The sequence below is a fragment of the Physeter macrocephalus genome, chromosome 1 (assembly GCF_002837175.3).
Source record: "Physeter macrocephalus isolate SW-GA chromosome 1, ASM283717v5, whole genome shotgun sequence".
NCBI classification, from domain to species: domain Eukaryota; kingdom Metazoa; phylum Chordata; class Mammalia; order Artiodactyla; family Physeteridae; genus Physeter; species Physeter macrocephalus.
The window spans coordinates 82,899,248-82,913,566 of NC_041214.2; the positions used below are offsets into that span (position 1 = coordinate 82,899,248).

Consider the following 14,319-nt stretch of genomic DNA (forward strand, 5'->3'; position numbering starts at 1 on the left):
TTTACAGTTTATGTTCATATGTAAGAATGTTCTATAATTTTTATATTGTCCTTATCACTGATATCATAGTTCACCAGGTTTATAAAATCAGTTATACAAAGTCCCCTTTTTTGATTCTCTGCAATATTTAGTATGAGAAATATTATACAATTTTATTTATTAATTTATGCTTTTATCTGCTCTCCTTTCTATGTACTTTAGACTTATTCTATGGTTCTTTTTCTGGCTTCTTGATTCAAATTTTTAGCTCATTTATGTTCATTTTTTTCTTGTTTTTGATTACAGAATGTGTTTTGTCTGCTAGCAAGCATTTAAGAGTTTTTAAAATAATTTCATTGATCCTGACAAATATACTCCATGTATGCACGAAAAGAATTTATATTCTCTTTTTGGCATACATATAATATAATTATATACAATATATACCAATTATATAAATACTAAATGATAAAAATAGCATAAATATGTATATATTTATATATAAGTATCTTATACATATATTTATATCATTACTATCTGTTTAATCTACCACAGTATAGTATTGGCTAAAGGATAGACCTGTAAATAATAATTAAGAGATTCCAGACATAGGCTCACATATATGGTTAACTAATTTTCATCAAGGAAGCCAAGAAAGTTCGGGATAGTAATTTAAACAAATAATGCTGAAACTATGAGATATTTTTCTACAAAAGAACTCTCAATCCCACCTTCCACTATACAAAGATTAATTAAGTTGAAATGAGTGATAAACATAAATATCAAACTTAAAATTATAAATATTAGAATAAAACATAGAAGAAAATCCTTGTGGCCTTGGGTCAAACAAAAATTTTCTTAGCTACAACACAAAAGTCATGAACCATAATGTTTTTAAAAAATTGATAAATTGGACTTCCTCAAAATTAAAACTTCTGCATTTCAAAAGGCACTCTTTAGAAAATGACAGGATAACTTTAGACTAGGAGACAATATATACAAAATAATTCTCTGATGAGGGACTTGTATTCAGAATATATAAAGACCCGTTATAATTTACTAAGAAAATAACTCAATTAAAAATGTGCAGAAGATTTGAGCAGAAACTTCATCAAAGATGATGCATAGGTAGCAAGTAAAAACATGAAAAGATGCTCACTACCATTAGTCATTAAGGAAATGCAAATTAAAATCACCATGAAATATTATTACACATGTATTAGAATGGCTAAAATAGAACAGACAGTACCAGGTACTGGCAAGAATGTGGAGCAACTGGAATATTTTTACATTGTTGGTGGGAATGCAAAATAGTATAGACATGTTAGAAATCAGGTTTCTCACAAAGTTAGATACTTATCATTTGACTCAGAAATCTCGCTCCTGCGTATTTACTCAGGAGAAACAAGATGCATGTTCACAAAAAACCCTGTATGGGAAATTTTATTGCATGTTGATAATTGCCAAAAACTAGAAACAACGCAAATATCAATCAACTGTTAAATGGATAAACAAACTGTGGAACACCATGGAAAGGAATTCTATGCAGCAATAAAATGGAAGGATTTACTGATGTATGCAACACATGGACGACTAGCAAATACATGATGCTAAGTGAAAGAAGCCAGATTCAAAAAGCCACAAATTGTATTATTCCATTAATATGATGCTCTGGAAAAGCCAAAACTGTAAGTTTTTGTTTGTTTGTTTGTTTTGCGGTACGCGGGCCTCTCACTGTTGTGGCCTCTCCCGTTGTGGAGCACAGGCTCCGGACGTGGCTCACGGGCCCAGCCGCTCCGCGGCATGTGGGGTCCTCCCGGACCAGGGCACAAACCCGCGTCCCCTGCATCGGCAGGCGGACTCTCAACCACTGCACCACCAGGGAAGCCCCCAGTTGTTTTTTTTTAAATTGCTAACAGCAAATGTTTATTCATGATTGAAGCCAAGAAGAATTTATAAATGCATTTTAGTACCTTGCTGATAAAATAACATTTCACCTTTCAAGCTTGTAAGGAATACAGGAAGATATTGTAAAGGCTTTGATGTGTATATCTATCTATATAACAAAAAGAGAACAGTGGTAACCATGGGGTGGATGTGGGAAAAGTAGGTTGACAAAGGAGCATTTGAGAATTTTGGGGGGTGATGCAAATGTTCACTATCTTTAGTGTGCTAGTGGTTACACATCTGCGTGCATTGTTAAAAATCATAGAACTGTACTTGGAAAAAAGAAAAATTTATTGCATATAAATTATAGCCTAATAAACCTGACTTACTTTTTTAAATTTCTCTTTTTATGGAGGTCTCATACGTATTTGTGGGGCATTTTTCTTGAATGCTTTATATTTTTGTTAGCATTTTAAATAGTATATTTTTAAATTTCAGTGTTGCACCATTTATTAAAGCATAAAGTTAGGGTTAATTTTTATGATATATGTTAAGTTCCAACAAACCTGCTGAACTGTTACATTATTTTATTTTTCAAATGCTTTTGAATTTTTCTCTGCACACAATTATCTCATTAGTGGATTATAAACATTTTGTTTATTCCTCAAAAAATAAAAAAAAAACAAAGAAAGTAAAGCTCACAGAGTATTTATCATTTACTTAAGTCCACAGAGCTTGAAAGTGCCAGAACCATAATTCCAACACTGTTCTTTCAAATGTAAATCTCAGAGCGTTCTTTAATTCGTGTTTTACTTTTATTATTTAATTGCTTTAATTACTTTATTTCAGGCATTTGTATTGGATGTGTATTGTTTGGATATCTCATTTATGCCAGTTCAGCACCTATTTACTATTTTCTAATAATAAATTCTCAACTTCCATCAAGAAAACACCCAGTGCTGCCCTCCATCTGTGACTTTGGGTGGGGTTGATGCATGCACATCTGATCAGAGCAGCACATGTGCTGTCCACAGTAAATGGTTTAGGGATCAACACATGACTTACTTCAGGCTTATCATTCAATCTTCAAAATTTAACTGGACATATAAAAGGGAGGAGCACTATTTCCACTAGGTTTACAGTGCTACAGAATATAAATGTGAAGTTTTCACACTGCTCTGTGGGGAGAATCTCCCTGAGGATGAAGCCAGAACACAGGAAAGCAGAATCAAGGGGCAGAGACAGAATTATGATGGCATCTTTGATTCAATTTTTCTGAAAGCCAAATTTGTCCCTGGACTTTTCAGTTATGTGAAATAATAAAATTTTTGCTTGAACTGGTTTGAGTATGAGAGTATTCTCTGATATACTGAAGCATAAAATAAAACATTGATCTGGAAACTGAGAGGTCTCACATGTAATGCATGGTATCAAGGACCTCACAGACTTATAAAGAAGAGAAAGAATGCACATAAATTTGTAAATTTATCATGATAATAACTCTTTTCCATTGCATCAATGTCTGATTACCTCACTTTTGAGACCATTTGTAAGAATAAATTGTATTAGATAAATGTAAGCCATTCCCTCATTCAAGCCAAGAAGCAATAATACTTTCAATTCTACCAAATACAGGGAGAAAAAAAAAATGAAGTAAATCCTTATCTGAGTAAGGAGATGCCGTCATAAAAAACTCAGTTTCAGATTTTATTTAATGCCATTGACATATCTTTGGACGTACTTTATTTCAAAATCTAGATTCCCTAATCATTGTGAGTTTTAAAGATCAGAAGGCGTGATTCTAAACATTTAAAAATAAACAGCTTTAGCATCTGTGGAATAAAAGCACATGAAGATGACTTCAAGACTTGCTATCTGAAGCTGGGAATAAACCAAGGATCTTCTCAGTGCTCACAACTCTCTCCCATTTTTGTAAATCATACTATTGTTAAATTAAAAAGCTAAAGAAATAAGTGTACAAATCTGTGCATTGAAAATATTATATAACGGTTTTTAAAATGCTGTAAATTGGAAATGAGTCAAAATCTATAGGCTTCTTAATCCCAAATGACATTTAACACTTTCTACCCAGCAAAAGGTTAATTAAACATAATTTTTAGACCATACCAATGTGAAATGGGAGAAGAAATTTAATGACATTAAGAGAGTTAAATTGTGAAAATGTATGCCTGTAAATACTGATAAAATGTCAATCTCTGTATATGTGGACAATGTATAAATTGGCTAAGATCAAGTATGTCTTTGACACATTTTTTTTACAGAATTGTGTTAAACCTATAGAACAATTTAAAGAGAACTGACATCTTTATAATGTCCAGTATTACAATCCATGAGCGTGAATTGTAAATCATGAATCCATTAGGGTCTTCTTTGATTTCTTTCATCAACATTTTGTGATTTTTAGGATAAAAGTCCTTTACATGTATTATTACAGTTATACCTGAGTATTTTATTTTGGGGGAACAATTGTAAATTTTTTTTAAAAATTTTGATTTCTAATTGTTTCTTTTGATTTTTAATTTTTTTTTAAATTGGGATATAGTTGTTTTACAATGTTGCATTAGTTTCTACTGCACAATGATGTGGAGCCCCCTGTGCTATACAGTGAGTTCTCATTAGTTATCTATTTTATACATATTAGTGTGTAGTTGTCATCAATCTTCCAATTCATCCCATACCCCTTTTCCCCCTCGGTGCCCATATGTTTGTTCTCTACATCTGTGTCTCTATTTCTGCCTTGCAAACAGGTTCATCTGTACCATTTTTCTAGATTCCACATATATGCATTAATATATGATATTTATTTTTCTCTTTCTGACTTACTTCACTCTGTATGACAGTCTCTATGTCCATCCATGTCTCTATAAATGACCCTATTTCATTCCTTTTTATGGCTGAGTAATACTCCATTGTATATATGTACCACATCTTCTTTATCCATTCATCTGTCAATGAGCATTTAGGTTGTTTCCATCACCTGGATATTGTAAATAGTGCCACAATGAACATTGGGGTGCATGTGTCTTTTTGAGTTATGGTTTTCTCTGGGTATATACCCAGTAGTGGGATTGCTTCTTAGTATACACAAATATAATTGATTTTTATGTGTCACTCATGAATCTTGCAACTGTGTTGAAATCTCTTAATAGTTCTAAGAATTTTTTTGTATATTCCTTGAGATTTTCAATGTAAACAATCATATCATATGGAAATAGGGCCAATTTATTTCTTTAATGTTTTTCTCACCCTATTGCACTGACTAGAACTTCTAGTTTAATAAGAGTAGTGAGTACAGACATCCTCACCTTATCCCAATTTTAGAGGGAAAATATTCAGTTTTTCACTCTGTTTTTTTTTTTACACCCTTGTACAATCATCTTTATTGATTTGTAAAAGCTGTATACACATCTAAAACCCTGAATTTACTTTGTAAAAATAAATCTTTAGCAATAAATGGCACTATCAAAATCCCATTATTCTCAGGCTATTATGTAGTTATTTACATGCTTTTCAGCAGCTGTTGAAAAAAATCTTAGGGACAAAAGCCAGTATATCAAAAAACCCGGTAAATTGCATTTGCAATTATACTGTTGTTTAACCGCTATATGAAAATATGGCTATATGCCTTACATTAATGATAATGTAGCTATCTGTGTTGCTACAGTGTGCTAGCAGCACACAAGCTGCCACTGGTCTCCACTCTGTCATCAGTTCATTCTTTACTGCACGATGCTTTCCCAGTGGAACACCTGTGACAAACTACTTATGGAGAATGATAAAGTGCTATAAAAAAAGAGGGACTGGACCCACACCTGTCTCTGCCATCTGGTCTTTTTCTCACTCAAGCAATGTTGTATTTTTAGAAAACCATGCCTCTACTGAACATACTTCATATTTGATTTTTTAAAAATCAGTATTTTAAAGTTGGCGAGCTTTGTCAAGGTGTTTTGAGACAGAAACATGAAAAGCTTAAAGGAACAATAAGAGAGAAGTGAATGCTACATATAAAATATATTTCAAGTCTCCTAGGTTACTCAAGTCCAAAACCTTCTGAATTTGAAATTCCAATAATCAATTCCTGTTTCAGGTCCTTTTTGTTCTTGTAGGGGGGAAGGCAAAGCTGATTGAAGCAGGTGTGGGCCACAGGCAACCAGTTAGTAGAAGTTTCATTCTTTGAGATTTTAAAGTTCAAATCTGCCATTCCTCCTATAGGTACTCTGTCACTTCCTGTGGTAAAATGTAGCAACTTCTTTTGAGGATCAAGAGGAAATCCAAGCACAACATCCCAAAAGTATCGTAGAGTCAAGTCGGTTTTCGCATAGCCATCATACTGAGTACTTCTCTGCAGGGCGTGCATATCCAGTTCAGGACTTCCACAGACCAGAATTTCAACCTCTTCTGGACGAAGTAGCATTAGGGAATTTGAAGCACATACACTGTGAAATCCATAATAAAATGCAGCAAACTGCTTATAGATGGATTTTTTGAGAAGAAAGTCAATATAAAGCTGTACATATTCTTTCCTATTTTGATTGGCAACTGGAATTTTATCACCACCTGGCTTTAAATTATAGCACTTAATTATTCCGAATTCTTCTTGAAACACCTGAAATGTTGAATAGAAATCTTCTTCAACATTGCCTTCATATGATAGGAATTCACTTAATCCTTGGGCCAACTCAGGCTTAATTTGACACAGGTCGTCAGTGGTAACACTGCAGATGCCTACTGGCGTATTTTGGTCATTAGGAACAATAGGAGGGCTCAGTAATTTCTTGTAGCAGCAGGGCGGGAAACGAATATCCAAAGCAACGCTGTTATAAACAGCTAGTCCCATAAGAATTCCAACCAATCAGAATTCAGAATAGTTGTCACATTTAAAGCTGCTAAACCAATGGCAGCATGAATCCTTATGATACGTAAACATGCCATAATCTGGATGAAAAATTTGGTGAATTAGAAGAAGGAACCATTCTTTAGTCAAGCAGCCCATACCCAAACCAGCTTCCCCTACAAAGTTAACTTTCAACTTCTTTTTCAAGTGTGCTCTTTTCCGGGTTAACTCATCAAAATAATCTCTGACCAGATGTGTCTGCCTTACTTTCATATTTAGAAATAACATATTCATATCTCTTTTAGATACTTTATACACCAGACTCTGCTGTGAGAATTTCCAAAACTCTTCCAGGTGTGGTATTCTTCCATGAGATCAATATGATCCAATGTAGAATTATAGAAATCAGTATAAGGAATAAGGGGAGGAAGAACAAAATTGTTTGCAGTATTAAGTAAAGCCAACACTTTAGATGATGATGGGATCCACCAGGAACACTTTGATATAGGTTGAAATTCTTCAGGCTTTGCAGGAAACAGGCATAAAGAAATAAACTGCAGCAATCTCTCTACCAATTGTTTGAACCTCTTCTGGGATAATTTTTTAAACCAGTGAACTAGGAAATAATGGTCAGCTTCCACTAACTTAGCTATCTGTTGTAGCAAGTGAGCATAGATGACATATGTAGATGTGTTATTAAATTGAGGATTCTGTAAAGGTATAAAATATGCTCTAAGATAATCTTTTGTTCATGGACCTTTCCATTCTTGTAACAGGCTGTTAATGATTCCCTTTAATACTGTCTTCTGAACGTCTTGAGGCTGCTAGTGTTGGAGGGTCTCCTGCAGAGGCAGGAGGTGGCTCTGTCTCACCGTGAGGACAAGAATACTGGCAGCAGAAGTTCTGGGAAGTACTCCTTAGCATGAGCCCTCCCAGAGTCAGCCATTAGCCCCACCGAAGAACCTGGGTAGCTCACTATGTTTTTAATTAATTTATTTTTATTGAAGTTTATTTGATTTACAATATTGTGTTACTTTCAGGTGTCCAGCAAAGTGATTCAAAGTGATTCAGTTATATATATATTTAAATTACTGATTCAATTTTAGTCCTGGTAATTTGTCTGTTCATACTTTCTATTTCTTTCTGATTCAGTCTTAGGAGATTGTACCTTTCCAAGAATTTGTCCATTTCTTTTAGGTTTCCTGTTCTATCACTGTAGAGTTGATCATAATAGTCTCATGATTCTCTGTTTTTCTGTGGTGCTGGTTGTAGTAACTTTTTTTTCAATTCTGATTTTATTGATTTGGGCCCTTTCCCTTTTTTTTTTTTTTGATGTTTCTGGCTAAAGGTTTATCAATTTTATTTATCTTTTCAAACAATCAGTTTTGGGGTTCATTGATTTTTTTTAGTCTGTCTTTCATTTATTTCTGCTCTGATCTTTATGATTTCTTTCCTTCTACTAAAGGGGTTTTGTTTGTTCTTCTTTCTCTGCTTGCTTTAGGTGTAAGTTTAGGTTGTTCATTTGAGATTTTTCTTGTTCCTAAGGTCAGCTTATATCATTATAAACTTCCCTCTTAGAACTGCTTTTACTGTGCCCCATAGGTTTTAGATCATCTTGTTTTCATTTTCATTTGTCTCTAGGGTTTTTTTGTTAAATTTCCTCTTTGATTTCTTCAGTGATCCATTGGCTGTTTAGTAACATATTGTTCAGCCTCCATGTGTTGTTTTTTTTTTTTTCTTGTAGTTTATTTTTAATCTTATAGTGTTGTGGTCATAGAGATGCTTCATATGATTTCAATTTTCTTAAATCTACTGAGGTTTGCTTTGTGGCCCAGCATGTGATCTGTGTTGGAGGCAGTCTTTCACTCTTGATGCATGGTGATAGCTGGAAATTTTGGTAGATGCTCTTCATCAGGTTGAGGTAATTCCACTTTATTACTAATATGCTTAGAGTTTTTATCATGAATTAATGTTGGATTTTCAAAAATGCTTTTTCTTTGCCAAATGATATGTCACTTGATTTTTCTTTTTTAGCTTATAGATATGGTGAATTAAATTGATTGATTTTCAAATGTTGAAGCAGTCTTCCATACCTGTTACAGATTTCACTTGGTAATGATGTATTTTTTAAATACTTTTATGGATTCAATTTTCTAATATTTTGTTGACAGTTTTCATGTGTAAGCTCATGGAGATACTGGTCTGCAGATGTTTTTCCTCTTTCTTTCCTTTTTGTTTTGTACTGTCCTTGTCTGGTTTTGATATCCTATTGATACTAGTCTTATGGAATGTGTTGGAAAATGTTTTACGCACTTTTATATTCTGGAAGAGATTATATAAAATTGTTGTATTCTTTAACTGTTTAGTAGAAATCTTCAGTGAAACATCTGGGTCTGGTTTCTTTTTGGAGAGCTTTTAAACTACAAATTCAATTTCTTTAAAGGTAATACGATTATTTCATTTGACTATTTCATCTTTACAGAGCCTTAGTAGTTTGTGGGTTTTGAGGAATTTGTCCATTTCTTCTCAATTGAATTTATGACTGCAGAATTGTTTGTAGTAGTCTCCTCTTATGCTTTTAATGACTACAAGATCTGTAGTGATGTTTCTTGTTTCATTCTTAATATTAGTAATTTATGTCTTTGCTAGTTGCTTTCTTTGTCAGTCTTAGTAGAACATTAACAATTTTATTTTTTTCCCGAAGAAACAACTTCTTTTTCATTGATTTTCTCTATTGTTTTCCATTGCATTGATTTCTACTGGTGTCTTTATTATTTCTTCCTTATTCTTGCTTTGGTTATATTTTGTTATTATTTTCCTATTTTTTTGTCATTCTTTTAAAATTTTTTTTTTTGCATTATTGATTAGAAGCTTTAGGTGAATCTCACATATTTTAATATGTTGTATTTTCATTTTTATTTAGTTCTATGAATTTTTAATTTACTTTGAGATTTCTTCCTTGACCCAAGGATTATTTAGGCTATTTCCAAGTATAGAGACTTTTTTAGAGACTAGATTAATTTCTAGTTTGATTCTATTATTTTCATAGAACATACTATAAAAATTACAAGTATCTTACATTTGTTGAGGTTTGTTTTATGACCCAGGATATGGTTTATCTTAGTGAATATTCCATAGTGCTTTAAAAAAAGTGTATTCTTCTATTGTTGTATCAACCCATATATTTGAGTAACCACTAAATTTAAATGACATGATGTAAATGTATACATAAGGCCTAGTCTCTATCTTTGAGTATCTAATAAAATGGTCCAAGAAAATCTATTTATAAAAATAATTATACATATATCCCCATTAAAAATAATAATTATTATAAAATGGTGATAATCAGAGATTTCCAAATGATTGAGATGAGAACGTTTTTATAGAAAGAGTGGTATTTTTGTCAGACATTAAAGGATGGGTAAAGCTCCAACATATGAGATTTGAAGGAAATATATTGGTTTTGTTTATGTAGGGCATGGAGGCAGAGAGAGGAAAAGGGAAGGAGTTTGACTACCTACTCTTCTAGGATATAGGATTCTACCAATTGAATGTTAAATAGAACCAGATCTAAACACTGGGTGTTGATATAAAAAGATTTCAGATCTCATGCCTCTGGTGTTTTATGTTTTCCTTCCTGGGGAAGCTCTCTTCTAAAGCTCAGTGATTTACAGAATGTTAGTACACAGTTGGACTTTGAGAAATTAAGAAATCTAGGTCTGTAAATGTTTCACAACAATAGTTGATTTCCATTTGGACATAAAGCACCTGGGACACTATGTACACTCAGTAATTGCTAGTATTCTAGCACATATTTATGAGAAGTTCCCCACTCTTCTCCTCCATCCAAATGGACATAGAAAGTTAAGCCATTTGTAGTCCAAGTTTATGTTTTCAAGCCATATTCAGTCTAGGGGTAGATACCTGGTGGTTACAAAATTTAAAGCTCAGAAATTTCATGTAGAAACCATGTTTCCTACCATAAATGCCAGAGACAAGAAGAAAGAGAGACAGACAGAGAGAATTCCCAAGATGGGAAAATATTTCTAATAAATACTCAATTCCTTGGATTCACTTGTTTCTACGGCTCAGACATCAACTGCATTCTACTCCATGATTTCTGAGACAACTTACTACCCTTACAATAAATGTTTATTATGGCTAAAGTTAGATTAAATTTGGTTTTTGGACTTTGAAACCCAAAGAGTCCTTAATAATAGTATTTATCATTTCTTCAACCTTGATTTTCTTTGACACCTGGGGAATTTTAACTCATGTATTTCCCCTTTGTAATAACCCAGGTTATGATTCACTTGTTTACTCTGTAATATTGTGTAACATGTAAAGGGAGATAGGTTTTCTACAAAATATATTGAGTTTTTAAAATGGTTTGCAATGTAGAAGTCAGCATAATTATAAAGTGATCAGCAAAACTATGCCTCAGATAAATATATTTTATAAGCCTTTCAATGTCCCCACTTGTACTGTTTCTTGTAATTCTCTTTAATTATAATTGACTTTATAGTCCAGTTTTTTGCAGGGAGAAAATAATGAAATATAAATCTTGTTCACAAAACATAAATGAATTCAGAACTTAACAATCAGCATAAAATATGTAAATACCGAACAGGTTTCCAATGTAACAAAAAACATAACAGAGATATGCCTCAATTATACCTAAATAAATATTGCACAGAGTACTGCTCAACATTAATTCATGTCATGATATCTTACCATAATAATAGAAAGGCCCAGGGAACATTTTTGGTATATGATGAAGTATCTTCAGGAAAGACCCAAACTGGATTACACACACTCAAACATCTAGAAAGAACATAAAGAGAATATCTGATCCAGAATCCTGCTTTCAAGTGTTATCATCAGCCTTTATTTTACACATGGGTAACTTTGACCTAAAAATATAAAAGGTTCTGGTCAAGGTCACACTGTTTTTTCAAAATGAAGTCATGACAAGAATCTATTTTTCATCTATTCATTCATTTATTCATTCAGTTATCTATATAGCAAATAACAGTGCAGTGAGTCCTTGTGTGCTAGTCACTCTGGTATTTGCCAAGGATAAATGGTAAATTAACCAGACAGATTAATTTAACCAATGGGCCTCATAATTTTTATTTTTAATAAAACACAACTCTTCCACATATATTATTTTCAAAGAATGTATTTATTTATTTATGTATAATGGACATATTCTTATTTTAATCAATAGGTTATAATTCATTATTATTACTCCTTAATTTAATTCACAAAGTTTCACAGATTTGCTCAGTGAGAGGTTTTTAATACTGAATTTTGTGTCCTTTTGTCTTACAATCATGATTATTAAGGAATTCCTTACCTTCTGGCATAGCATATTGTTCCAGGATTATTCTGAATATTTTTAGACCCAGATCTAGAATTAGGCACTTCTCCAAGGAGCCTTGGTTCTTCTTAGTGGAAAATAATTTTTAGGAACCAAGATCTGGGTGATACTAGGTGTACTCATTTTTAGGTGTCTCCTGATATGATGCACTGACACAGATCCAACATCAAATCTATGGTATTTTTGCCAAAATGCACTTGATTCCGATGATGAAAAAACATCGGAAAAGCCCAAACTGCGAGACATTTTACAAAATAAATGACTCACATTCTTCAAAAAATGTTAAGTCAATGAAAGATAAAGACTGAGGAAATATAGTATGTAAAGGAAAACTAAAAAAAAAAAAGCAAAAAAAAATGATAACTAAATGTAACTTGTGGTCATGAATTAGATACTGCTACAGAAAAAATATAAATAAATAAGTACACAACTATTTAAGTGTAGTTGTGATTACTGTTAACAAGAAAGGGTATGAGATGCAACGTTCTAATTATATTAATACGGAAGTGAAAATAAAGAAAATGTATGATAAAGGAAATGTAGTTTACTAAATGGAATTTCCTAGCAGTTTGGTATGGTATACTAAATAACAGTATACATAGACACAAGAAAATGGACAGGAGTTCAACTTCCAGCTTTATCAAATTATCAAGTCACAGCCTCCTCATTTTTGAGTAAGTCACTTTCATTAATTGTGCGATAATTATGTGAAAATGTTTTAAAAACTTTAATGCATTTTACAAATAATAATCATTGTTAAACCAAGAATAATTTAGACCTTTTTTTTTTTCTTTCTTTGACTTAATCCTGGTATCCTAGGGACACAGCTCACAATGTTACCCAGTTTTTTCCCCCAAAAGCAACTGAAAAATACATTCTTCATTACTTTTTTGCTCTACAAAGCTTACATTATTTTCTGTATGTCATGACATAAACAACAAGCAAATTGATGGCAAGAAGTATGTCTTCATTATCTTCATCTCTTCTCAACAAAAAGCTCAATATCTGGAACAAAGGGTGGACTCAGTAGTATTTGCTAAGTGAATGAATGGTTATGGATTGGTGGAAACATCACTGTATTAGGTATCCAAATATCTCACTATATTATCTTAGAAAGTCAACATATCACTCTGATTTTTACATTCTCACCTATAAAATCAAAACAATATCTGCCATAAATGGCTCTTTGTTGTTGTTGTTGTTGAGGTATAGTTGTTTTACAATGTTGTATTAATTTTTACTGTACAGCAAAGTGGAGTTCCCTGTGCTATACAGCATGTTCTTATTAGTTATCTATTTTATACATATTAGTGTATATATGTTAATCCCAATCTCCCAATTCATCTTACATCCCCTTTCCCTCCTTGATGTCCATATGTTTGTTCTCTATAAGTGTGTCTCTATTTCTGCATTGCAAACAGGTTCATATGTACCATTTTTCTAGATTTCACATATATGCATTAATATATAATATTTATTTTTCCCTTTCTGACTTACTTCACTCTCTATGACAGTCTGTAGGTCCATCCACGTTTCTACAAATGACCTCATTTCATTCCTTTTTATGGCTGAGTAATATTCCATTGTATATATTACCACATCTTCTTTATCCATTCATCAGTCAATGGGCATTTAGGTTGCTTGCATGACCTGGCTATTGTAAATAGTGTGACAATGAACATTGGGATGCATGTGTCTTTTTGAGTTATGGTTTTCTCTGGGTATACGCCCAGTAGTGGGATTGCTGGGTCATACGGTAGTTCTATTTTTAGTTTTTTAAGGAGGAAAATACTAAAAATAGAACTTGCTCTTCCACGCTGTTCTCCATAGTGGCTATATCAATTTACATTCCCACCAACAGTGCAAGAGGGTTCCCTTTTCTCCACACCCTCTCCAGTATTTGTTGCTTGCAGATTTTCTGATGATGCCCATTCTAACTGGTGTGAGGTGCTATCTCATTGTAGATTTGACTTGCACTTCTCTAATAAATAGTGACGTTGAGCAGTTTTTTATGTGCCTCTTGGCCATTTGTATGTCTTTTTTTGAGAAATGTCTATTTAGGTCTTCTACCCATTTTTTGATTGGGTTGTTCATTTTTTTAAATATTGAACTGCATGAGCTGTTTATATATTTTGGAGATTAATCCTTTGTCTGTTGCTTCCTTTGTAAATATTTTCTCCCATTCTAAGGGCTGCCTTTTTGTCTTGTTTATAGT

The 14,319-nt window shown here is 32.8% G+C and overlaps 1 protein-coding gene across 1 annotated transcript; it reads right to left on the bottom strand.

Moving 5' to 3' along the window:
* Nucleotides 1–5,917: 5,917 nt before the first annotated feature.
* On the bottom strand, nt 5,918–12,095 carry LOC102980777 (probable E3 ubiquitin-protein ligase HECTD2). The gene is given in 3 exon segments (XM_024124187.1): nt 5,918–7,050; nt 7,053–7,545; nt 12,081–12,095. Coding segments are annotated over 3 exon segments (1,641 nt in total).
* Between the last annotated feature and the right edge of the window lie 2,224 nt (nt 12,096–14,319).